This window comes from Lygodium microphyllum, chromosome 25 (assembly GCF_053477565.2).
Source record: "Lygodium microphyllum isolate KBCC chromosome 25, Lygodium_microphyllum_v1.1.10, whole genome shotgun sequence".
In the NCBI taxonomy this organism is placed as follows: Eukaryota; Viridiplantae; Streptophyta; class Polypodiopsida; order Schizaeales; family Lygodiaceae; genus Lygodium; species Lygodium microphyllum.
The window spans coordinates 132,906,975-132,934,153 of record NC_141159.1 but is presented as its reverse complement, the minus strand read 5'-3'; the positions used below and the strand labels follow the sequence as shown (position 1 = coordinate 132,934,153).

The window sequence follows — 27,179 nt, the reverse complement described above, 5'->3', positions numbered from 1 at the left end:
CTTCTTGCATGTGCATTTGTGGCTACAACATGTAAGGCATAACCTTTATGCTATAAAGATGCTTTTTCATATGATCATTGGGTGGAAGCAATGAAGGCAAAATTTGATTCTATCCATTAGAATGACACCTAGAAGCTATGTGAGTTGCCTCTCGACTAGTGTGCAATAGGTATCAAATGGTTTATAAATTAAAAGAAAGTCAGATGGTTCTATTAAAAGGAACAAAGCCCACCTAGTTGCTAAGGACTATGCCTAGTAGCAAGGAATAGACTCAAGGGGACCTTGCCCCTACCTCTTGTATCATTACCATCAATAGTATTATTGCCCTTGCTGCTCACTTTCATTGGGAGGTGTATCAGTCGGACATCAAGACGACATTTCTCCATGGGTATCTCACTGAAGAGGTATCTGTTATACAATCTCTAGGATTTGAGGTCAATGGCTCCAAGCATAGAGTTTGTCATCTCAAGAAGACTTTGTATGGTTTAAAGTAGGCTCCAAGGGCTTTGTATGCCAACATGCATTCTTATCTATTACATCTTGGCTTCCAGAATAGCCCTACAAAGGCTATTCTCTACGTTCAACGTCAATGATCTGATTTTATTATTCTCGTTCTTTATGTTGATGACATGCTTGTCACTGGGACCAATGCTTGTCAAATTGCAGCATTTAAGCTTGATTTACAATAGACCTTTGCCACGATAGATCTTAGTCTACTTCACTATTACTTGGGTATCCAATTTGCAACCATTGAGGGGGCCATCATCATGACATAATCCAAGTCAATTGGATATCCTCTTCAGTGTTTTTAGATTGAGGACTCATGAGACAAAGTGTCAAGCTGTTGTTGTGGCTGTAAATCAAGTTGATTCAGCTGTTGTAATGTACCCGGAGATGGTGGAAATGAAGACTGAGTAGAAGAATCAGCCACGGAACTATTATGGGAGGGCGGTAATAGGATGTCAAGGATGTCTGAAGCATCAAAAATAGTCTACTTTTGACACTCCAGCAAAACATGAGAGGTATTTTTAGAGAGAATATCTTGGCCCACAATAATCTTGCCTATGAAGGGTTGATAAATCTAGTATCCTTTGCTTTCATTACTATATCTGATAAATATGCAAGAACAGTCTTATCATCCAACTTGTGTCTCTTCTAAACAGGGTTGCATTCCGTACATGGACAGATCGATATAGTACAATCCGCCCAATCCAATCAAACAAGTACGATCCATAGCTTTTTTGTTTTAAGTTGGCGTAAAGAAAAGTGGTTTTTGGCTTTAACCTTTTCCTCTTCATCCTCATCGACCTCTACCTCTACCTCACTTACCACCTCCTCTTCCTCTACCTCACTCTTACAAGCTACTCTACTCCTCTCTTCTCCATCTACCTCTATATCCTCCTCTTCCTCTTGCACCTCATCCCCTATGTGTAGCTTTATTTCTATTTCCTCTTCCTTTACCTCCTCGTCTTTTCCTTATCCTATCTCTACTTGTATCTCTATATTCCTTATATCTATCACAATGCATGAGCCTCTTCATGAAGCCTTCAAATTATACACAACTCACCTTGCGTCTTAGCCTTTAGGTTCTTTTTGTATCTACTACTTTTTATACTTGCCACCTAGCACTTGTAACTTGCCATACCATGATCCACGAATCATGATCCATCATTGTAGCTAGCTCCTTTAATTGATCCAAATTACATGTCTTCAATCTTATGAATGAAATTGGATCTTGAAAAATACTTGTGACTAATGAAACTAGCCTTGCTTCTTGGATAGGGTGGTAAATAACATGATTAGGCACTAATTACAGCAAGCATAAAATTCACATAAACTGAAAATGTAAATGTTACCACTTAACCTTAGACATTACATACCTAGTTCGCTCCAAAACTAGCATCCCTTATGATATTTCTTTAACTTGTATTGCTAAAGGTTGAAGTATACTAAGATCCAAGCTGATCTCCTTCAATCTTCAATATATCTTGCTGTCCATATCAACCAACAAGCCTTCAAACCAATTTGCTCCTTGGTTTGCTTAGGAATTGGCCTTCAATCTACTCCTTGGATGACAAATTCTTCCCCAAACTTAATGTTGGCTCGTTGGCAAAAGGATCCTCCCAAATTAGGGTTTTACATGTAGGACACAAAAACTCTCTAGAACCACTTCCCATTTAATGACACTTTTGGTAATTTACATGTTTTGGGGATGTTTTAAAGAGCTAATCAATATGGAGTGAATTTTTAGCTCAACATAATGCTCAAGGTGATCACAATGAATATTGCCACACTTATGTGCTAGTGATGGACAAAGTGTCTTTTTATAATAACTCTAAATGGCTTAGTTGTCATATGCAACCCTAACCCCTATCACTTAGAATCTAGGGCACTAGGGGCAGCATCTATGTTTAATGATAGTTTAAATGGCTAGGAAGCACATGATCAAAGGGCATCAACGCATAGCCCATGAGATGGCCTACAAACTTTCTCTCGAAAGTCTCTGTAGCATAACCCCTCATGTCATAATCTTTTAGAAAGCTAAGGCGAGAATGAGACGTGTTGAGCTAAAATTACATTAGCCTGACTTAAACAGCCCCTAAACACGCTTAATTAATGAAGAAACCTTCTTATTTTAAAAAGAAACACAATCCTAGAGAGTTACTATGTCCCACATACACAACCCTAATTTGGGTGCCCCAAACTTTCTATAAATAGGCATGCAATCCACCACCCTCCCTCAATCTCACTTTTGCAAGTTTCAAGAGCCGTATCTCTGCTGCCCACATCCCGTTCACGAAGGACATCGCGGTCAAAGCTTTCCATAGCCATCTGCTACCATCTGGTACTTGATTCCAACCTTCACCTACATCCTACAGTTGTCGCCTTCATCCTGCAGATGTTGCCTGGTACCCTCCAGCTATCGCCTACACTTCCTACACAATTATCCACTGCTTCCAACTATCATCCAATTTTCAGATACCTAGGTTTTTTCTTTTTCTCTCTCCTATACTGCTTGTGTGCATCAGATCCAACCTCTCTAGCTACATTTGCTGGTGTTCGACACACACAGGCTACTTTGCTGTGTTTCAAGATCCGTTCAGAGCACGATATACTCTCCAGCTCATAACCTCTGCCTTGATCCTAGAGATATGAGAGTTTAAGGTTCAATAGTCACTGCACACTGTGTTTGGCTGCATGGGCACTATATATTCAAGTCATTCACTTCATTATTTATTGTGTACACTGTCTCTAAGTTACCCTAACCCTAACTGTGTTTTGTGTTTATCAATTTGTGCTTTGTCATACGATTGGTTTTGTATTTTCTATGTTTAGAGCATTTCTTCACATGGTATCAGAGCTAGTGCTTTCTCAGAAACCTTGGCCTTTGATTGGAAAGCTCATCCGCAAAAACAAGAACAATAGAAGGGTCAAATGGCTTCAAACACATTCCAACCACCACTCCAGTCTCCACAACCAAACATGGACAGAAACAATCAGGAGCGGATCTCCCAGCTTGCTACTACCCGATCTAATATGGGCAGAGAACCATCAGATTACCATGGAGTCCACAAACTATATCAAATTTCTGCCATTGAGTATGATCTCATCCTTATGCATAGATCTCAGCAATCGGAATCTCCACTTCAGACTAGCAATCCACGAGTGGAACCTAGCTCGTGTGGTGGTTGACATGCAATGAAGGTTCAATGTTAGGCAATGGCAATGGCAAAGAGAGAGAGAGAGAGAGAGAAATGAAATGATATATTAACGTCTACAAAAGGCCAAAATGACCTATGAGACCATGAGTTACAATCATGTATATGATAATCATGTATATGATGGTACAACTGTCTGGGCAAAATATGTATGTAGCACAAAGCAAAATAAGAAAGGAAACTAACTATGGCTATGTGTAAAACATAGAGCTCTATCTAGTAACAATGAGCTCCAAATGGTACAATCTCAAGTGAGTATGGAGGACCTAGCTTTGGCCCTAGCAATAATCCCCTGTATCCACCTATGAAGGTGTCATCGATGTCTGTGCCGAGACCTATGACGTCTAGATCGGCTAAGCTGAGCGGCTCAATCAATCAGTACTCTTTAGGTTTTTCATAGTTATATGTAAAGGACTAAAGTACAAGTGCTAAGGGTATGTTCACACTCAAGCACGTATAAAAGGCACGGTGGCCCTTTATTCCCAACAACATTCCACTTAAAGACGACGTGCCTGAAGATTGAGAAAAAAATCAGCTAAGTCTAAGTATGTACAAAGCTGAAATACATATACTATCCAACTCCCATCATCTGTCGGTAATGAGCAAACTGCTCTACAAGAAGTCCCTTCATCAAAAGATCTACAAGATTATCATATGTATGTACCTTGACAAGCTCAATGCTTTTGTTGTCAAGTAGATCCCTAATAAAGTGATACTTCACCTGTATATGCTTCGTCTTTGTATGAAATATGGGATTCCGTGCTAGCATGATAGCACTTTAACTATCACAATGGAGGACAAGAGTCTCAATAATGCCAAGCTCTCCCAAAGCCTGCTTGCATGCCTCATTGGCAGCCACATAATGTCTCTGTAGTAGACAATGCAACACACTTTTATAGCCTGGAGATCCAAGAAATTGCTCCCCCTATGAAGATGAATATATACCCTGAAGTAGACTTCCTGCACTCAGCATGACCAGCACAGTCTGCATCTGTAAAGCCAACAACAAATGCTTTCTGTTTTCCAAAGCAAAATGCACACATCCTTTGTGCCCTTAAGATATCTCATGATATCTTTCACTTCTTCCTAATGCTTTCTACCAAGATGTGCCATGTACTTGCTAACCACTACCACCGCAAATGCTATGTCAAGACATGTAGCAACCATAGCATACATTAAACTACCCACAGCTGAAGCATATGGGATCTTAGCTATTTCAGCCTTTTCATCATCAAATGTAGGGCTATCCTCTGTACTAAGTTTCACATATGGAGATAGTGGTACACCAATTGCTTTTCCCCCTTCCATATTGAAACGCTGCAAGATCTTGGATACATACTCCTCCTGTGTGGCAGATAAAGAATACCTTTTGATCTGTCTCTAAGTGTACACATGCCAAGAATATGATTTGCTCCACCAAGATCCTTCGTATCAAAGCTACTATGTAGGTTCTGCTTCAATGTGTCTAACACATAAACATCCCTACTACCAATCAACATATCATCCACATACAAAATCAGTATAATAAGGCTGCCATCTGCCGCTTTCTTGGTATACAAGCAGTGATCCACTTGACTTCTTTTAAAACCTTGAGATTGCATGAATGTATCGAACTTGTGATATCATTCACGTGGTGCTTGTTTCAGCCCATACAAGCTTTTCTTGAGTTTGCATACCATCTTTTCTTGCCATTTCGCAACAAAACATTTGCATATATATGCCCTCATGCAGATCGCCATGTAAAACAACAATCTTTACATCCATCTGCATGAGTTCCATATCCTCACATGCAACCAAACCCAATATAGTTCGTAAAGTAGTCATTTTGACAACAAGAGAAAAGATCTCATTAAAGTCAATCTTATTGAGCTAAAACACGCTTTTCAACTGATTAGCATTCTTAAACAGCCCCAAAACACACTTAATTAATGAAAAAACCTAAAAAGGGGAGCGGTCTGAGAGAGTTTTAATGGTCCCCCAAGAGCCCTAATTCTTTGGGGCACCCTTCAACATCTATAAATAGACAAGCTGCCCCCATTCAGCCTCATTCCCGTCTGTGCAAGTTTTACACTCTCGAGTGCAGATTTCAGCCATCAGTCTACCTCTACGTGGCTGTCCAACCTTCGAGACTACTGCCACCTCTCCATCAGCCCTTGCAGTGCCTTGGCGCCTTCCTCCAAGCTGTTGTCCACTGTTTGGCACCTTCCTGCAGGCTGCGTTTGGCATCTTCCAACCATCCCCAGTATCTTCATCACCCTCAGTTGCATGCGTTTGGTGTCGTCTTCCCACGCAACATCTTCCTCCATCAAGCAACAACTCCTCCACACCAGGCAACAGTTGCCAGCCCTCTTCGTTATCTGTCCAGTTTGCGTTTGGTGCTCCAGGTCCTCCTGACACCTGTGTTTGTTGCATCCTCTCCATCCTACACTCCAACTGGTGGTCACAGACTTGGGATCCGTCTCCGGTGGATGTCGCTCTCCGACACATTGCTCAGCCCTTAAGTATCTGTATACTCCTATATTCATTTGCAGTATTCATTCACTTCAGAGTTATATTCTTCTCTCCCTTCTTCTGTTTGTGTTTGAGTTTCTATGTTTGAGTTTTAAGTTTTTGCATTTAGGGTTTGAGTTTTTCTTTCTGTGTCTATGTCTGTCTCTTTGTGTTTCTGTCATGGTCGTACACTCTGTGTTTCCTCAATGCAGACCCTAGCAATTTTCTTTACAAATCCTATGTTCTTGCTTGTACCCTTTCGCAACCAGCTGTGCTTTGTACTTTGGCGAGGAACTAGAGACAACCTTCATTTTGTAAACCCATTTGTATCGTAGGATTTTCTACCCCTTAGGCAAATGCACCAAATCCCAAGTACCATTTTTCTTTAGAGATTCCATCTCTGACAGCATAGCTTTAACCAATTTCTTGTTGCCCTTTATGTCATTGCTTCCTTGAAGCATGATGGTTCACCACAATCTATCAACATGACATAATTAGCAACATGATTCGCACCAGGAACAAACCTATCTGGCTGTTTGGTATTTTTGGTCAACCTACGAACCCAATGATCAATGTTTGCTAGCTGTTCAACCTGCAAATCTACATTAATAGTTTGTTGTTCCAAAGGTTCAGCATGTTATACTACCTGTTCCAGTTGTTCCAATAGCACATTTTCTCCTCTCCAAATGGCTCTTCCGTGCACTTCTACCGATGATAAATTACATGGACCTGACTATCTTACATGGAGAGCTATGATGAAAGCTTGGTTTGTGCAAAAGCGGATTTGATACATTGTATGTGGAGCTATTCTGCAACCTCAACATTCTTTTTCTCTTCTCGAAGATTTTGATGAGAACAACCATGAGGAAGTTCTGCTTACATGGGATTCCCATGCGTATTCTGCACTACTTTGGTGTATTTCTAAAGAAGGTCTACTGATGATTACCTCCTACAGGAGGTCACCCGAAATATGGTTGACGCTTCAGTTGTTGTATGAGGCACCTTTCCTCGTTCGTGCTATGACCCTTTATGAACAGCTTCAACAGATGAAATTTGAGTCCAAGGACACCATTCAGTCATTTTTGCTTCATGTTACATAAGTACATAACCACCTTCAACACATGCAATCTGGCCTTCTAGAGGCATATCCAGTGGACACGGTACTCTACAAGCTCTCCCTAGAGTTTAATGGAATGGCAAAAGCTTTGAGGATGCTGGCATCCTCTACACATGTGAGCTTTACACATATCCTCAATGTTGCTTGAGCATGAGACATCTTTGCACTTACAGAGCAAGCTCTCATCTCATTATAGCGGATCTAGTGAGACCTTTACAGCTTCAAAGAGGGATGACAGGAAAAAGTCAAAGGCCCAGTGTTATCATTGTGGTAAGAAGGGCTACTTGCGGAAGGACTGCAAGGAGTTAGCTGCCTCATGGAAGAAGGAGAAGCATACGAAGCAGGATGTGGACGACTCCGACGCATCATTCTCTTCCTCCTCCGACTTTGGTCCTCTAGCCAAGGAGAAATCCACGGTATAAGAGAGAACCACTTCTACAAACTACAAGAACGGTTTGATTGCCCCTTACTCAACTGCTTTCTAGTCTAGGCGATTCAGTCATCCCTCACAACTCTTCGATGCCAAAGAGGGAGTATGAGAGGGTGGTGAGATAGGGCAGTCACACCTCATCTATAGAGGTATACAGGTGCATAGATTCTAGAGAGGGACGTTCCTGGCGCACCTACAAAAATCTAGCAAGTTCAAATCCTGGAGCTGGGATAGACATCCAGGTTCATGATGGGCTATTTCTTTCACAACGAACGGAATTGGCTCCTAGCCTTGAGCTCACATAAGGAGACACTTTGGCGGTCTTGGACAAAGGCAAGGAATCCATAGTCACATATGTTTAGAGACATTTTTCACAAGATGGACTTGTATGCTACTACAAGACATTGTTGACAGACACTAAGATCTATTATGACTCTTCTTTATTTTCAGGAGGTGGTACCATCGACGTTGACCTCAAGTTCTCTCCGAGACATCTTAGTGGTAGCAGTCTAGACAGCTCATGTGCAAGTCTAGGCTATGCTTGACATTACTGGGTATTTTAGCCATTTTATGGTAGTCATATTAGAGATAATTTAGGCATTTATTGATGGCCAACCAGCTACCATATTTGGTATATTTTGGACCTATTTATTCAATGGCTTCTTCTCCTCTCATTCAGTCATCATCATTCTTCAAGTAGTCTTCTTATTGAAGAGAGGAGCCAATGTCAGTACCCACGCAGTCAATGACTCATTGTTGTACGCATTATTCTCGTGTTTGATATATGGATTCCATTTTTCAAGCACATCTTTGAGTCCTCTTCCTTTGCAGTGTTCTTTTGTTCTTTTGTTCTCTTCTCTCTTACCTTTAGCAATTTATTTCAGTACTTGTCTATGCTTTCATTGCTACACCACTTCTAACAACCGCCCCCTCTCAAATTAGATATCCAATGAGACATTTTAGGCACATTAAAATACTAACTAAGCAAACTAACTAAGAATACAAAATCTGGCCTAGTATGAATGAGCCAAAGTAATTTCCCTACAACAAAACGATAGGTGTGAACATCGAAAGGTTGACCCAAGGTATCCCTGTGTAGATGGACAATGAAATCTAGAGCATAGTTTTCAAGTATGAAAGATACGATACAGTACTAAGTGGTACCTTAAGATTTTATAAGATAGGATACGATATTAGTACCGAAAAAAAAAACTTGATTATTTTGAACTAAAGATGATAGAATAGATGTTTCAAGTCTAAATACCAATGCTATTAGAGTATATAAGATGAATACTTCAGGATAACAAGCCAAAACCTGATGTTGCATGTGCAACATGCGCTACTGCTACCTACAACTTATAATTATATAGATGGGAGTGGATACTCATACATGAATGATCATACAAATAATAAAAGTGTGAGCTTGAGAAAGAAAAGGTTAAGAGAGAGAGAGAGGCAAAAGAGAGAGAGAGAGAGAGAGAATAGGCTTGAAAGAAAAAGAGTATGAGAAGCTTGAGAAAGAGAGAGAGAGAAAGAGAGAGAACCTTGGGGAGAGAGAAAGAAGAAAGAATGAAAAAAAAATGAGAAATAAAAAATAGAAAGTTGTAGCCTTGAAGTAGAGGAGCCAAAAAGTGTGTATGTTTTGATACTAAATCGAAGGAATATGTACCATATTGTATCGTACTGTACGGATCATACCATATGAATCAATCTGTACTATGTACGAAGACAACCCGGTCACAACTCTATAGAAACAGAATTTGTATCCTTTTTCATTAATTTGTCTATATAATGATTTATTAAATTTGTTTCCTTTGCACTAATTAGATATAAAGAAAAGTGCATTGGAGCTGGCCACTGATGAGTGGTCACAGGTTATGGTGGACCCACAAGGTGGGTTAGAGAAAAGATAGTTCACACTTCCACCTATAAGGCCCGATTGGGCGCCTGTGACCAGAACTCACCCATATCAGGGTAAGACTCGCGCACAAAAAGGATTGATGCCTTGAAGTGTGGGCTAGATCCGCCAGAACAGACAGTTACAATCAACAAGATGGCATGATCATGAAATGCTTGTACAATGTGCATGTATAGACTGAAAGCTTGAAATGCACATTTCTTTGCATAGGAAAGTCACATAAAGATTCTTATAAAGTTTTTGCGATGTACACGGAAAAAGCTTTCATATCACACCCATATTGGGGGGTCCCTAAATTTTAGAAGCCTCGAATTAGCCTAAAAATGCTAGTCCTAAAAAATAGAGATGTCATTCTAAAAATAGTAAATTCTGTACTCTGACTGTGCTTACTAAATTTGGTTGTTTCTATTCTTGACAGTATTCAGCCCAAAAAGGAAGGCCATAGAGAAAAGACAAGTGTCAAGACACTTGTCACACAAGTTTCCAAGTGTCCCACCACTTGTCATGACATGTGGCTGGACACTTGTCTTGTGCTACTCCACTTTCCCCTTTTATACTAGCTCTTCCCTCTCCTATAAATAAGAGCTCGTTTTTCTTCATTCAGCATCATTTTTCTTTGCTGTAAACTCATGTACAGCACCCACAAATAGCCAAAAACTGGCCCCATCCATCCCTATCATCATCCCCCACTTCTCCATTATCAAATTCCTCCATATTTCCTCTTCTATCATTGCTGTTTTACAGGACAGCAAGCCTGTAAATTCACTACACCACCTCCTTCTCGAGCTCTTTATTCCATTTTAGCAGCAAGAAGCAAGCCCTATCCATGTACTGCTGATCAACGATGGAGAAAGGCTGATTTCCCCTCTTTCTTCTCTCATATTGTAAAGAAATCTGTTTTTATCATTGCATAATAGATAATGCATGTGTGTTTGTACATCTGTGCATGATCTTGTGAGAGTGAGAATTACTTCTCCTCACTCTCAGGTTGATTGTAACTGAGCTCTTCCCTAAGGGACTTGGGTTGAGCAGAAATACATTCCTTTGGGTGGGGGGGGGGGGGGGGGGGGGGGGGGGGGGGGGGAGAGACATCTTCAACCCTCAATCTTGTCTCCATTACTTTTACATTTTCATGGCTGTAATTTTGTGAGTAATTTTCATTTTCAGCTTTAAGTGTTCATTCTCTTCTATATTAAATCTCGAAAACAAGCGAATATCATAATTGTTAAGCATACTACGTTGTTCGGGGCATTTACAAACCCTGATCTAGAGGCATGGCCATTGGTCGTATTTGATCAGTGCAATACTGTTCCACCAGCTATAGAGCGTACTTCTGCTGTGATAGAAAGATACTTTGCTTGGATCTAAGAATCTCCAATCCCAAGAAATAAGACATCAAACCTAAGTCGGTAATCTTGAATGTAGCGCAAAGCTTTGCCTTAACTTCTACTATCGCCGTAAAATTTGAGAGCCAGAGAGTAATATATCAACATACAGGAGGATATAGCTCACATCTGTGCTAGTGGTATGCACATACAGATTTGGTTTGTAAGGGTTAGATCGGTATCCATGAATCCTTGAGAACTCGTCCATCCTATGGTACCAAGATCTAGGCACTTGCTTTAGCCCATGAAGAGCTTTTCACAAGCGAAATACCTTGGCATTCTGGTCAGTGAAAGAAAAGCCAGGAGGCTACTCCACATAGACTTCCTCCTCCAAATAACCATTTAAAAATGCACTTTTGATGTCCATCTGATAGATCAGTTAACCGTGATGAGCAACGATTCAATCAACAGACGAAATGATATTAACTAAGCGGTAGGTGCAAAGGTTTTTTCATAGTCGATGCCATGCTTTTACTTAAAACCTTGCACTACAAGGCGAGCCTTGTATTGGTCTAAAGATACCATCAGCTTTAGCTTGGTACTTAAAATTCACTTTGTCCTAATGACCAATCGAGAATGATCCACCAATGTCCAAGTCCCATTTCGATCAATATTATCCAGTTCCTTCTTCATGGCCTCATGCCACAAAGGGTCTTGAAGAGCCTCCTGCCAACTGTCCAGCTCAAAATATGCAATGTAATCAGTTGTAAACAATGGTGCATAGGAAGCCTAAGGGGTGAGCCGAACAGACCTTTTGGGGCTCTCCGGAGTGAAATCCGGTGAAAGGATCCCCAAATCCCGCATGGTCTGCTGGTACCAACAAGATAACAGGTCTCGCAAAGAAGACCTAGTGTTATGGGAATACTAGACTGTGCTCAAGAGACTAGACTAGATGTAAGATTTCTTACAAGAATTTTAATTACAAGATAATCCCACGTAGGAGCACAAGGTACAATGATAACTTAATAAGATACAAAAAATCCCACAACCCAAGACCGTAGATATAAACAACAAGATTCGATAGGATATGAAGGATTCTGCAACCCGAGACCGTAGGTATGCATACAAGATATCAAAATTACAAGATCTCCCTCGACGACAGAGATGAACAAGATACAAGACAGTACTAGACAAGATCTCGTACTAGGAGATTACAAGGTGACAAGACAATTGGAGTATAATGGAAGACAAGACAAGACTAGATACTATGACTAGACAAAAACTAGAACTGGAACTCGAAGTTACTTACTTGGAGATCTCGACTCCTTCAGCTCCCAAGTCCTGGCATTAGCAAGACTGAGGAGTTCTATAGCGATCCCCTCCTTTTACAGGTGTTGAAGGGCAGTCAAAGATCTTCTAGAATGTTCCAATTTCATACCATCAATGATGTAGGCGATGACATAGCATATCTTCTAGAAGGTTCTATGATGACATGGCAAGGGTGGGTTCGTATGGTTGGCTCAAGAATATCCTGTTAAGGTGCATTCGCATAGGGAGTGAATTCATATGACATGAGCAAGAATTAATACGTACACTTGATCATGGCATGTTGATCATGGCATATCCGTGACATCACCCCCTCCTCTAGCGACGAGTTCCACAAGGAGTAGGTTGGTAGTTTGGTCCAAGTTTTGTTCGATTCCTCTTGTGAAATTCTTTAACTTTGAGAGATGCTCTTTGGAGATATTCTGCACGTTTCCAAGTTCTATCATTGATGTCATATTCTTTCCAGTTAACAAGGTATTCCAATTGACCTCCGAAGATCCTCGAGACTAAGCATGGTCAACCTCAAAATTCTTCATGATCTTCAATCTGGACAAGTGGTGGGGGATTAGATCTCTCCCCAAGGAGTCGAGACCTCCAAGTAAGTAACTTTGAGATTCAGTTCTAGTTCTTGTCTAGTCATGGTATCTAGTTTTGTATTGTCTTCCATTATACTCATGTTGTCTTGTCACCTTGTACTCTGGTAGTATGAGATCTTGTCTAGTACTGTCTTGTATCTTGTTCATCCCCGTCGAGGAAAATCTTGTAATTCTAATATCTTATATCCATACCTACGGTCTAGTTGCAAGATCCTTCGTATCCTATCGAGCCCTGTTGTCTATATCTATCGTCCGAGTTACGGGATTTTCTATATCTTGTTAAATTATCATTGTACCTTGTTCCCCTACGTGGGATTATCAAACGAAATTCTTGTAACAAATCTTACATCTAGTCTAGTCTCTCGAGCACAATCTAGTGCTCCCATAACAATTTGGTAAGACTGAAGAGTTCTATGGCGAGCCCCTCCTTTTATAGATGTTGGAGGGCGGCTAAAGATCTTCCAGAATGTTTCATGATGACATCATCGATGATGCAAGCAATGACATGGCATATCTTCTAGAAGGTTTTATGATGACATGGCAAGGGTGGGTTTGCATAGTTGGCTCAAGGATAGACCCGACAGGCTCAAAAGACACAATCTCAAATGATATTAGCGGAGGTGAGCACAAAGAGTTTGGGGGTAGAAAACTACACTATATCCCTCTCATCAAAGACGACACCCCTCCTAACAATCACTTTGTTTATCCGAGGATCGAACAAACAGTAGACCTGCACTTCAAAAGAATGGCCCCCAAAGATCAAGAGATCAGCTCGAGGGGTAAGCTTTCCTATCTTGTCATCAAGAGTGTACATATAAGTACGGCTACCGAAAACTCTAAAGTGAGAAATTATAAGCGAAGAGCATCGGTTAAGGATGTACACCGAAGTGTTAACAACCTCAACCCAAAGGCGCTCAAGGAGCTCTGCTGCAAACACTACAGAGCATATCATATTCATGACTGTGCGGTTCCTATGCTCTAGGACTCCATTCTAGATAGGGGAGTTAGTAGAGATGAGCTGGCGTACAATGCCCTGCTCTTGTAGACACTTAGAGAACTCGTAGGAGATAAACTCACCATCGAAATCACTCCTTATAGTACCACACAACCACCAATCAAGTTATGAACCAACAACACCCAAGCACTATGTGGACCACAGAGATCTAGATGAATGAGCCTAAGGGGTTCTTGATGAGCACGAGTGATAGACTGCTGAGGGAAGGGTGTACAATGATGCTTATCCAGATGACATGCTTTACAAACCTCGCGAAATAGTTTTAGGTGTGGAAGGCCCTCAATCATCCCCTGAGACCACAACTCACAAAGCAAGACATAGCCAAGATGTCCAAAGCAAAAATGTCAAAGATACTCAGAGTCCGTAGACTCTCGTGTATAGTGGCCACAACCAAGAAGCAATGAAGCTCTGAATCATCGACAATCGGCTCAGTAAGAAAATGAGTCATATGATAAAGGCCATTAGGTTGTGCCTTGCCTCGAGTAACCACTAAACTAGTTTGAGAGTCTACGACCTTGACTATGATCGCTGTGAAGAAAACTACTCGTCCCAAGTGGCAAATCTACTAAATGGACAACAAGTTCACTCCAAGCTAGGGGGCATGATAGACATCATCCAACGAAGCTAGATCCAAACCCTGGTCAATGGGAAAACCGGTGCGACCCTAGGCCAGAATCTTGACCAAGAAGAGATTTCCTACGCAAACACTCCCATTTGCAAAGACTCGGGAAATAAAAATGTCCACTATAGGAGTCAATGTGATGGGTTGTTCCACTATCCACAAGCCAAACAGGTGCTAAGGAGCTTGGCTGTGACAAGTGGGCCTCTGTAGCCATCTCATTAGGAGGCAACTCACAAGTGTAAACGAGTCTCGCATCCAATGCATCTAAGAAGATGTGGGCCTCTACAGACCAATCAGATATACCCTCCGGAGTTGAGTAGTTTGCCGACTATGATGGCTGACCGATGGCAATTTTGGTCTAGCCTTGCCACCAGTGCCCTTGCTAGGGATTGCCATCACCCTCCTTCCCTACTATGGGTTACCCGACTAGGGTGCAAGGGCTTGATTCTTGGATTTTGGCTATGTGCCTCTTGCCTTAGATCGACGCTCGTCGTCATAATGGCCAGCCTTTTAACAATGTTGATTTCTTTATCAAGCTCTTGAGTCCCTATTGACCTCTTTAACTCTCCCTTATTTCTATGTATCCTGGGGACTTGCAAAAGATAGAAAGCATGGAGGCGGGCAAAGGAGTGGAGGTGAGCAGCAGCAGTGGCATCAATCAGCCACAGAGGTCAGCAGGGTCACAAGCAAGCCAGCAGAAGGTATGGCAGCATGCAGCAGGGCAGTAAAAGTCACATCTATCAGGCAGTGCTACTTGACTGGCCCTGTCACATCAACACCAGGTCAACGCAGGCGATGTCCACTTTGTCAATGTCAGCTTCATCAACATAAGGTCAATCTTCCATGAATCTTGAGCAGTGAAACTAGTTCTTTAAATACTGCTCTAGAGAAAATTAAATGGGCCTCAAAAGCCCTAACAGCTAATCAACACAAGTCCAGGATCCACAAATAGCAAACGAAATGGCTTACAATATTCTCTTACAGTTCAACCTGTCCGACAATGAAAAGCCAAAAGGTTTGTATCTCGTAAGACTGAAAAAGGCCACTTGAAAAACCTTGTAGATTTACTTGAACCATAATAGCATAGAAAGAGAGTAGATTAGTCCGTTTCATTATTCATAAAGTCCATAAAAGCAGGATGAAACCAGAATACTCTAAAAACAGCCAATGACTATACCACAAAGGACATCTTAATCAAGTGGCCAACAACATAAAAAGAAACTAGACAGCAAGCATACCTCATGTGCTGCATCATGATCAGCCCAATCTTTCAGAGAAACCTTTGAGCAACACTGTAAGCATGTGACTGGTCCAGAATCCCAACAATCAGCATCCTTCTTGCCAACAAAAAGCAGCAGCCTCAGTCTACATAGTGATATGGAAAAATGTACAATGCGTGCCACAAAATTCTTTGGTTTGTATATAAAGCAATCACAACAATTATTCTCAATACGGTGATGATAAAAGATAGCATAACTAGAATACTCAATGTCTTGTGGGATTCAGACAAACAAGCAAGATGAAATCAAGTAGCCAAATAATATACTATTTTAACAGCCTTGTAACTCCTCAGCTACCAAAAGTAGTTCTGCAAAAGCTACTTGGATGAATTTCAGTTGCACATGAAAAGTACCCAGATGTCATTTCCAAACAACCTTTCTAATTAACTCAACCATATTCTACTCCTCACTGACTTCCACGATCATCTCTTTATTTTTCATCTTTATGAGGGATCTTTGCTGGATCATTTGGGAAAAAGCATTCACAAAATCATATTGAAACATTGCAATGTAGAGCACCCAAGGATTTTTGATAAGTCCCTCTTAAACCAAGCCACTTAATCAACGATGGTGGCACTGTCTCTATTAGAACCTAGGGTTTCTAGAGAGCGACTATAGGTGGAGATTGGCCAGCTTACAGCTCATGCTTCAGGGGTTATCTTGCAGTGTATCATTAGACAGAAGAAGAGAGCACATTATGCTAGGATTAGAGAAGATTTCTAACAACTCTTCCATGGCCAAGTCTGCATGGAGGCATGGAGGAGATTCCAAGAGAATTGACACAAGACTCTCATAACTAATACCTAGCATGCACATGCTTACTCCCTTTACCATGTACCTAATCAGTCCCCCTCTTCACACAGACTTGAGGCCACATCTTATCACATCATCTTTCTTTCATACAAGCTTAGTGAGAGATGGCATGATCAACTAGAACCTATAATGTGCAAAACAGAAGTAAGAACACACACACATAGAAAGAAAGAAAGTTATATCAACATCATGTGGAGGCCAAAACTGACCTAAAGAACCAAATCAGATACATCAACCATCATTTGAATATCCTGTTTAAAGTGCCAAAAAGGCATAATCAACTAGAAATTAAAAGAAAAGTAAGCTCTAAGGTCAACCCATCATTATAAGATAAGGGTATAATATATCAAAAGGTCCACCTAAATATTTTCAGTTGGTCACTTCCCTTCTGCCTTCGGTGTCCAAAACTCTCCAAAGATGACTCAACCACATCTACCATTTTCTATGTCTTCGGGCTTCATGTACTTCATTGAATTCTTGCTTCCTATTCTTGAGATGGGTGGGTGTGAGCTCATCTCCCATTCATATCTTAGCCCCTTAGGGCCAGAAGGATGGGCCCGATGGGAGACATGAAGTGAGGGGGAGAAGATGACTGCTCCAATCTATGTGACCTGGAAAAAGAGGTTCCCGTTCAAAACAGGACTGGAACCACCGATCTTCACAATGATCACACGGCCTATCAGTGGGAGTATGAATAGACTCCTCATCTCAGTCATCAAAGCCTTGGAACCGGTGATAATCCATACCTCTAGGTCAGCAAACACACTAAATCTGCTATGTTTGGCTGTAGAAGAGCCCGAACAGAGAGAATAATTAGCTATGCCTGCAAGGGAACACTGTAGATGTCCTACCTTTGTTGAAATCACCTATAAAACGCAAAAACAATCTGTGTTTTCTGCAGCAAACAGCAGGCTGAAATTTTGCCTTTTCAGCAATAGGGTGGTCTTCTCTGTAGGAAACCTTCATGTCCTCGCTTGGGTGATGATGCCATGTGAGACTACACAATGGAAGAGGAATATGAACACGAAGAGAAAAAGAAGAAGAGAAAAGATAGCAAAAAGAGAAGAAAAATCTGCACTGAATCCGAAATGAATGCTGAATACAATGGAGGACTGATCGGTCCCTGCACACAGCCCAAAGCGTCACTAAGGGCACCGGATCAAGCTGGAAAATGATGACAGCACCAAAGATGGTGACAGTAACAAAGGTGGAGTGTGCAGCCAGCAGTCCTCGCAGTCGACAGAGCAAGAGGGCCAAGCTGGAGAGTGCACCTGCAAGACAAAGAAGTGAATGATCTGCCCCAAAGTGGCCGCTGGCTATATATAGCCAAAAAGGGCCAAAACTGGCTGATAAGCAGTCAAGGGCCTTAAAAATGCAGTCATCCCGACCAGCCCCAATAAATGCACAAAATGCTGCTGTCCTCTGCAAAATAAAATGCATGGCTCCAAACGCACACAAAACAACTGCTGGCCACTATGAAGGCTGAGAACTAGCTGCATGCACAGTGGGAACACACCTAAACCGACTAGAAAAGAAATGCATGCTCTAAATAGAGCTACCTTATCCATCAAAGCACATGAGACATTTCAAAGCTCCTAATGTCCCCGTCTAACTCAAAAGCAGACATTAGGAACTACCTCCTCCATCAAAGGACATGACAGAAATTTCAGAGCTCCTAATGTCCCCGTATGACTCGGACTAAGGCTCATAGGTAGGGGATGATAGTGCATGACAAACACACAATTGATAACAATAACAACACACTAGCTCACTAGTTATGCCTTTGTCTTTGTCCTCCCACTCCTCAAAAGTTTCTATGAGTGTCCAAAGCACAAGTAAACACAATCCCAAGCATCCCCAAGCACATCTTATCCTTGTGCTCCATCATCCTACAACGTGGCCCAAACCCATCCAAGAAAAGACAATGCAATCTCTCTCTAATCTCATCATATACAATATATATGCAAATAAGTGCTCCTCAAACTCAATCTCCTAGTGGCATTTCATCAGTGCATATTTGTAGTGTTGGCACCTTGCCACTATTACTAGACTATCCATCTTCAACCTCTATTTCGAAAGTTCTGCATATTCCAGACTTGGGCTTCCATCCGGTCTTAGTTGATGGCCTTACTAGACTCGGTACTTGGATTGTCTTCGCCAAGCAGGCCATACTCACTAAGGACTCTTTGTCAGAAAGCATTCTTCTAACAGGTCGGCATGGGAGGGGCTATACAAGCTCCATTCCTCTTCCATTGTGAAGGACCCTTCAAGGCATCTTCCTATTGATGCACCCACTCCCATTTGCACACTACAAACCCCACAAGTTCTACCCCATTCCCCACCATCTTTCCCAAGTAGTTTCCTCATATCCCCATCCCTTTCAAAGGGGGACAATGTCGATGCTGCTTTTGTGGATTCCCTAGCCCTTTGTGTTTCGAAGGGGGAACCTAGGACCCTAAGAAGCTTCTTCAAGAATTACAATCTTCTACACACCTTTCTTTCATATAACAGCCTCTTTCCTTTATCGTTGAGGCACCATCCCCCGCCACTTGTATACCCATCCCTTGCCCCTTGGTGCTTGTTATTTTTCTTTGGTAGGTTATGGCACCTTTGATAGCTCCTCACTATTGTCTCTCAATCAGTCATTGACTTGGCTCACCCATTTTGGACTGGAGTTTTCTTTTGGAGAGATCTGTTCAAGGCCTCACCACTTCCACTAGCTACAGCAACCTCCCATTACATCTAGCTATTATCTAGAGAGGGGGTCTTACTCCTTGGCTAGCATTCTTCACTTATGGAGTGCATCAACACCGGCACTTTTGCCACCCTCTTGCAGGCCATCTCGTGGGCTATGCATTGATGCATGCCCTTTGATTCATGATCTAGGCTCCCTAGGCATTTAAAGTGTCATTAAATGCAATTGTTGCGCCTAGTGTCCTAGGCACTAAGTGACACTAGGACACTAGGCACTAAGTGACACAAGGGTTAGGGTTTATTTTAGGGTTTCCTATGATAATTAAGCCATTAGGGTTTCATTTTTTATTATTTAAAGACACTTTGTGCCTCATTTGCATAAGTGTGGCATTATTCAGTGTGATCGCCTCAAGCATTGTACTCTCTCTCTCACTCATTAATACACAATCTCTCATTCATGATCGAATATCATTGTGTATCAATTGATTCTTTCATTCTCATTCATTTTCTAGTAAACTAATCACACAATTGCTCCACACCTGGGCTAGCAATGGTATCAGAGCAGCTTTCTTTCATCGCCATCGCTCACGATCATTCGCCACCAACCGTCACCATTGAGCTCCTTCCCCTCAGCCGGCTGTCCTATGAGCCATTGCTGCCACACTGGCTCAACCTTCTTGGCAATCGCACTTTGTGCCACTATCTTTGCCCGTCTCAAGCATGTCAATAGCATACACAATCTCTCTCTCGCAAGGTCTGCTTGTATCGCTCGTAGCCCTTGTGCGTTCATTGTTACAGTACTTGCACACATTGGTCAACGGCGCGCTGCTCTAGATCAATGCCAACCTATTGCCAATCTACTACAATCGACTTGCATGGATTATGCTGCTAGCCCATAGAAACATGAAACGGGGAACGGGAACGGGAAACGGAAACGGGAACGCCAAACCTAGGGAACGGGGACATGGGAACGGGAACGGCATTTAAAAAATTAAAACTCATGAAAAAAAATTAATATTTCACTCATAATCCATGTGGACTCTGGAGTGTTAAAACTTAAAACCAAGGTATATCTAGAGTGTTAAAACTTAAAACCAAGGTATATAATCCACAAGGACAAATCATTTTAAGTTTTAACTTCAAGATATCATGCATCATTCTAAAACTACTCATTAGAAATTGAATTGCAACTTACAAGGCTCAAGAGATAAGCTATTCAATTATAAATAATAAAGTCCATAATACATATGCCATAAATGATAAAACAATGAACAATGAACTAAACTTTAAAGTCTAAGCTGAAAGAACATGCCTATGGTCCCATTGCCAAAAAACTTAAAAAGATTACAAATATGAAATTGAAGTCTAATCTTTGAAAGAACATGCTCATTGCCCCAAAAAAGACTACAAATATAAAGTCTAATCTCTAGACTAAAGCAAAATGCGGCATGCCAAAATAGCATGTGTACCATGAATTGCTGCTTCTCCCTCAATATCAGCATGTGTCTCCTCTTCTTGCCGCATCTCTCACTCTGTGAATGGATCGGGCTTTGTTGTCATACTGTTACATAACATCCTCAAATTAGCACTAACGAATACCAGATCGTTTGCCCTCTCTAGACCAAGACGGTTCCTCTTCTTTGAAGCAATGTGAGCATATGTACTCCACAATTGCTCCAAACAAGAGGAGCTAACTGACTGACTCAAAATACGAATGGCTAGTTGCTACAACTCAGGACCATCCAAACCATAGTCCTCCCACCACAAAGCTACCCCAATCTTACAGCGATCCTCCAGTGCATCCCCACAACCAAAAGAATCCCGAAAGGTCCTATAACATGAAAGCTGATCTCTGATCTTTCGTCTAGTGCCATGATCGGGCACTAGACGAGACAATATAAGTCTCCATGCATCCATAACCTCAGTGTCATTTTCCTGACCCTTGCCCTGGAACTCAAGATCCACAACAAATGCAGCTGCATGCATAGGTGAGCTATAGGAGTTCCACCTTGTCACAACTAAATGGCGTATCTCCTCATACGACTCATCATTTGGTACCAACTCCTGCAACTTTTCATTCAGCCTATCCATAGCCTCATATACCTTGCCAATGCAAGGTTGCATAGCATCCATAACCCTCAATAAATGTACAATAGGTGATACCATAGCATCTATCCGCTTTACATCATCCCAAAAAGTAGAGTTATTTGCTTTCTCCAAGCATAAGATACCTGTAGGAGTATCTGCCAATGTTGATGAGGTAAACTCATCACCAAGAAATAATTGCCTCAAGGCACCACTGCATTCTCTTAACCTACCTAGCATCAAGAAGCTAAAAGCAAGGTATCAGAGTATTTTAAAAGTGTCTTCTTTGACCGCAAAGGGAAGTGATGGACGAAGAAACTGGTGATTCAAAACAAAGCTAACTATTTGAGCTCCTTGCTCTATGATAGGTGCAATCCATAACAAGTTACCAATATCCTTTACTAGGTTGTTCAAGCAATGAGCCATACAATATGAAACTCTGATACGTGGATAATATCCTTGGATAATAGCACCTGCTATCCTATTTGCGGGCTCTCCATCTGCAACAAATCCCACAACATGCTCTGGGCCAATAAGCTCCACCTGTAACCCACTCTGCTGCAAGTACATCTGCTGACTTTCCTGTCCCCGATGCATCATATGAAGATATGAAATACATTTCCCTACGAGAATAAGCAACCATACCATGAATGGATCGCTTATGTGTATCACTCCAACCATCAGCAATCAAGGAAACTCCATGTTTAGCCCACATGCTCTTTCTAGTCACTGTTGCTTGCTCAACAAGGCGCTTTTCCTTGTCGAGCAAAGTGGTGGGTAAGGTCTCTGATGATGGAGGTACATACGAAGGGCCATACTCACCAATCTTCTTGCACATCAATTTAAAATACCTTTACCTGGCTGCACGAAATTGAATGTGGTCATGATAAAAAAAGTGTGCCACTGATGTATCCATCTCTTCCTTCTTCTTGGAATCCCAACTAGCATCAAGTGTGCTTTGTCTACGTGCAACATGTGGCGCTGTTGATGCCGTGGCCGATGCAATGACTGCAGTAGGTGTGGAGGTAGCACTTCCTGATACTGACCCTGCTCTAGATACATCTGATGGGGATGGTGTCACAAAAGTTGCAAGGTCAACTGCAACACGTCGTGGTCTAGATGCAAGATAAGCTTGTTGACCTGCTACACGGTCACAAAGCTCCCTTTGCTTCTCCAAGGTCACATTCGGACAAAACTGTACCTCTGAATTTGGATCATGTAGGAGATGAGCTCGGACCTGATTATGCATAAATATTAAAATGAAATAAGTGGCAATTGGTATTCCATATTCTAATATTTAAGTAACTTTGAAAAATTAAAATCAATAAAAATTCGAAATACAAATGCTCGGCTCAATGGATTACCTTGTTTGCTCCACTAGTTTGCTTGTATGGGCAAAGCTTGCAAGTCCATGGTCGAGATCCTCCACCACTCAATGGGCGGTCAGCATTTACTTCTTCCCACCATGACCAATCATCGGACCTTCTTCCTCAACCACCAACCCGACGAGCGGGGCAGAAAGATGAAGCCATTTCAGGCTGAAAATTGAAGGCTCAAGAGTCGAGAGAAGGAAAAATTGAAGGCTCAAGAGAAGGGAGAAGGCTCAAGAGTCAAGACTCACTCAAGAGTCGAGAGAGAAGGGAAAAGGAGAGAAGGAAGAAGAAGAAGAAAAGAGGAGAACTTGGAACTTGGAGAAGAAGGAAGACTCGAGAGAAGAGGAGAAGAAGGAAGAGAAGGGAGAAGGTTCAAGGAAGAAGGAAGAAGAGAAGGGAGAAGTGAAGAGAAGGTAGAAGGAAGAAGAGAAGGAAGAGAAGGAAGAGAAGGAAGAGAAAGAAGAGAAAGAAGAAGAAGGAAGAGAAGGAAGAGGTTGGAGGTGGGAGGAGACGGGGGATGGCTGCTGGCGGCTGGGGTTTGGCACATGCTGTAGCGCAGCGCGGAATGGGGGTGCGCAGGCGATCTGGAGCGAGAGCAGCAGCACTGGGCAGACAATCTGGAGTGGGAGCAGGACGTAGTTACAGATCATCCAGGCGGGATCAGTGGGCGGCCGGCCGCAAGTAAGGGGTGCCATGTGGCGTTCCTTGTCCCGTTTCAGACAAGGAACGCAGCAGGGGACGCATTCCCTGCTATGTTCCCTGTCTAAAACGGGACAAGGAACGTTCCACCAATTTGGAACGCGGTCCATGACGGATTCGTGTCGGGGACGGCGATTCCACGTGCCAGGGGGCTGTTCCGGCTGTTTCCTGTCACTATGTGCTAGCCACAAAGTGCCACTTGCAAAATGTCACCTACAAATTGTCATAGTGCAGCGGTGCGGGAGCATGGAACCAAGACTGAGAGAGTAGAGTGAACACGAAGAGAAGAGAGAGAGAGAGAAAGAGACAAAATAACATGAAGATCTGTTGTATAAAGTATGCTGAATACAAAGGAATGCAGATATGTACATGGATGCAATCCGTATGTCTGCATATCTCGACCTCGACAATGTCTCCCTGTTTGACACCTCGAAATCTCCTACAATCTGCCCGATTTTTGCCTTGAAATGTGCAACTGCAAGATTGAAAGAGTGTGCTGGTGGCAAGCTATTTATAGCCTAAATAAAATGTCAAGAAATAATCAGGTCGGATGCATTACATACAGCCAACTGTGTAGGAAAACTGACCGACTGTACAGCAGTCCGACTTGACTGCCACGTTGTCGTGCCGCTATGTGCACACCATGTAAAAAAATCTAAAGTGTAGCTTTCTTATTGATTTAGAGAGCCAATGCCATTTTAGACATTAGTGTTAGTGTCCATGGTTGTCCATGGTTCAAAAATATTAGATTTTTTTACAAGATTAGCCAATTTATGATATTTTAGATATTAACTCTTGTAAAAATCCATAAAACTGTAGACAACTTCTAGATTAGGATGACATGTAAAAGAAAGCATGTAGCTTTCAGCTATTTTGAGAGGATTTTATGTAAAAAGAGAGATTGGTAAAATCGTGGGACGCACGATCACTGTTTTCAGGCAGTGAACAGCACTCCAAAGTGGGAGATGAAGAAGGAGCGATCTGGCTGAATTGGCGTCCTGGTATGTTACCCCCCTTTCAGAGCCAATGGAAGTATCAGATTGGCGATCTGAGCAGCATAGAGGAAGGTATTATTTTATACACTTTTTGTCTACTAGAGTTTTATCTTCTCATACTGCAGAAATAAACTAACATGCTTCATCTCTGTTAGTATTCTTCTACATTTCTATTTCTTTCTGTGAGTATTCTTCTATGTCTTCTATTTCTTCGAAGCCCTTCTCTTCCATCTACTCCTCTCCCTGAATCTCCCTTCACCTTGCTATCTCTTACCCCCATGGTAGTCTTTCGACACCAAATGCACAGACACCGTATTAGGGGAAGTTTATGCTATCATCAGAGGTGAATTCCGGAAGATCTTTGAGCTGATTTGGGGCTGATATCTTCAGCCATATTCAAAGAATTAGCTACAACAGTGTTCTTTTAATTCATTTATTACTCTACAGAAGATATCTTGTCAAAATATGCAAGTATTATGTGCCCCTATGGCAGGGCAATGCTTGTAGATCATTCATAGATGATTTGAGTTGAATTAAGAGGAGCTTTTTCTCTTATTTCTTGGTTGTGGTTACTTATCCTTATCAGAAACTCAATTTGAAGCTCTCTTGAAGCACATCTCTTTGCCCTACAAGCCTTGTAATTAACTCATAAGCTTTTGTCCCTAACAGTCTACATTGAATGTAATCATGCAAAGTTGATTCATGCTACAGCATCATGTATGAATGATGGGGTGCATAGTTGTTTATGATACATGACAACAAACTATACTTGATTTGATAATTTGTGATTGCTCTTACAGTCAAGAAAACAAGCTTGATTTGAGTTAGAACTTATGAGATAATACTCTTGTGATCTTTGCTAAGAACATGCAGTTGGAAGCTCTATTGACATCTTCAAGGACTTGGCTTGAAACCTTCAACCCTTCTCTTATCTCTACCACCTCCGAAGTCTAAACTCTTGAACCCCCATACGTTCTTTTCTCTCAAACCCCTGTGATTGACTGTGAAGTACCTCTTGAGCCTTTAAACATTCATTGTAATCTACTTATCTCTTGAAGACGCATCTCCATCTATCTTGTCCAGTTTTCTTGCCAAACCCCTGTGGTGACCTTCAACCCTATGCGCTGTGACAACGTGGTAGTCCGACTGCATCCTACGTGGCTGCTCCTGACGCAGCATTGCTGATGTGGCAAAGCTACTCCGCACACCGGAACTCTCTCAAATGACTGCCCAGCTAGAAAATTGCAAATGTACACACCCTAACTGAGAAAAATGCATGTCCAAGGGATGACAATCTCTAACACCCCCTCTCAAATCCTGGACGAGGCATAAGGCTGAGGGATCTGGAATGTCGGTGAAGTAGAGTCTGGGGAAGCGCCTTCGTAAATAGATCTACAAGATTGTCCTTGGTCTTACAGTTGTCCACTATTTTGTCTAAGAGGAAGTCACAAAAAGAGAGAAAATTAGCCAAACCCATTGACAAACCCCTTCATATGGAACCGAGTAACTCCGATATAGATTCAGACCAAGAGAAAAAAAGTAGCACTGAGGAGAAGAACTCTAAGGAAGTGGAATGCTAGAAGCCAATTAAGTCCAAGAGAAAGAACACGGTTCACAAACCCTTAGAGAGCACTCAAAAACCTACCATCACATCCAGAAGCTTCTCCCTGACGAAGTGGTACTGGATCTCCATGTGCTTCGTCCAGGCATGGAATATGGGATTCTTGGTGAAAGATGGCTTAGGAAAAGACAAAAAAAACGATGAAGCCTGTCTGAGCACGAGTCCGTTTCTCCTCCCAACCTCGCCTAGATAAGTGCTGGCTCCTCTCTCCCCGTTTCCTCTGCCAGCCGTCCACTTTTGGTGAGTCCTACTATTCTTGGACTCTCTTACTCTCTAGGCTCCCCTTAACCCCGTTCGGGCGCCCAAGAGCCCGGACGGTCATTCTCGTGCATGTTCCCCTAGATTTACCTTAATATCACATTAAATGTCAATTTAATGTCACATTCAATATTTGTGACCTTAACGTTACATTAAATGTCACTTTTAATGTCACATTAATGTCACATTTCCTTCCCCTTAAGAATCGGTTTCGTCCTCGAAAACGATACTTGGAAGGTCTAACTGTAAATCGGGAAACCTTTTCTTTAAAGTACTTACTCGCTCCCATGTTGAGCTTTCTTCTGAATAATCTTTCCACTTAACCAAACATTCTTGATAAATAGTATTCCTTGTTCGTCTATTACGAACATTTAATATTTTTTCTGGTTCATGTGGATTAGATTGGTCATTGAATAGCTCCTCAATATCATCATTTAAGATTAGATTATCCAAATTACCCAGCTTCTGGCTCAATTCATCATCGAGTGCAACATTCGGCACCATTCAAGTAAAAATTTCACAAAAATTGTCAATTTTCTCTTCAATTTCTCAATAAAATTTGGGGCTTTTTCGCATTTGAGCTCGATTTCACCCCAATTTCTTCGAAAAAATTAGGGAATTTCTGAAATTCATCAAATTTCCTTGAAACCGAGGCCCAATTCAACTTGAGGTGCAGCATCCAATATTAATTAGGTAATAATTTTATCCAATTTCTCTTCAATTTTTGGGTCAAAATTTAGGGCTTTTGCCCAATTCCACCAACCACCAAGGCACCCAAAATTTGGGGCTTTTGCCTCAATTCA

General features: G+C 41.7%; 1 protein-coding gene across 4 annotated transcripts in view; it reads right to left on the bottom strand.

Annotated features, from left to right (window-relative positions):
- LOC148014763 (Peptidase C78, ubiquitin fold modifier-specific peptidase 1/ 2) overlaps positions 1–27,179 on the bottom strand; it is a 36,325-nt gene that overhangs the window by 6,324 nt on the left and 2,822 nt on the right. For 2 of the 4 annotated variants that reach the window (XM_087667374.1, XM_087667371.1), the window contains one exon: positions 15,797–15,895. In XM_087667374.1, the coding sequence (XP_087523500.1) occupies positions 15,797–15,813 (17 nt within the window). In that variant the 5' untranslated portion in view covers positions 15,814–15,895. The remainder of the gene's footprint in view (positions 1–15,796; positions 15,896–27,179) is intronic. The other 2 variants (XM_087667373.1, XM_087667372.1) reach the window with 1 other exon arrangement.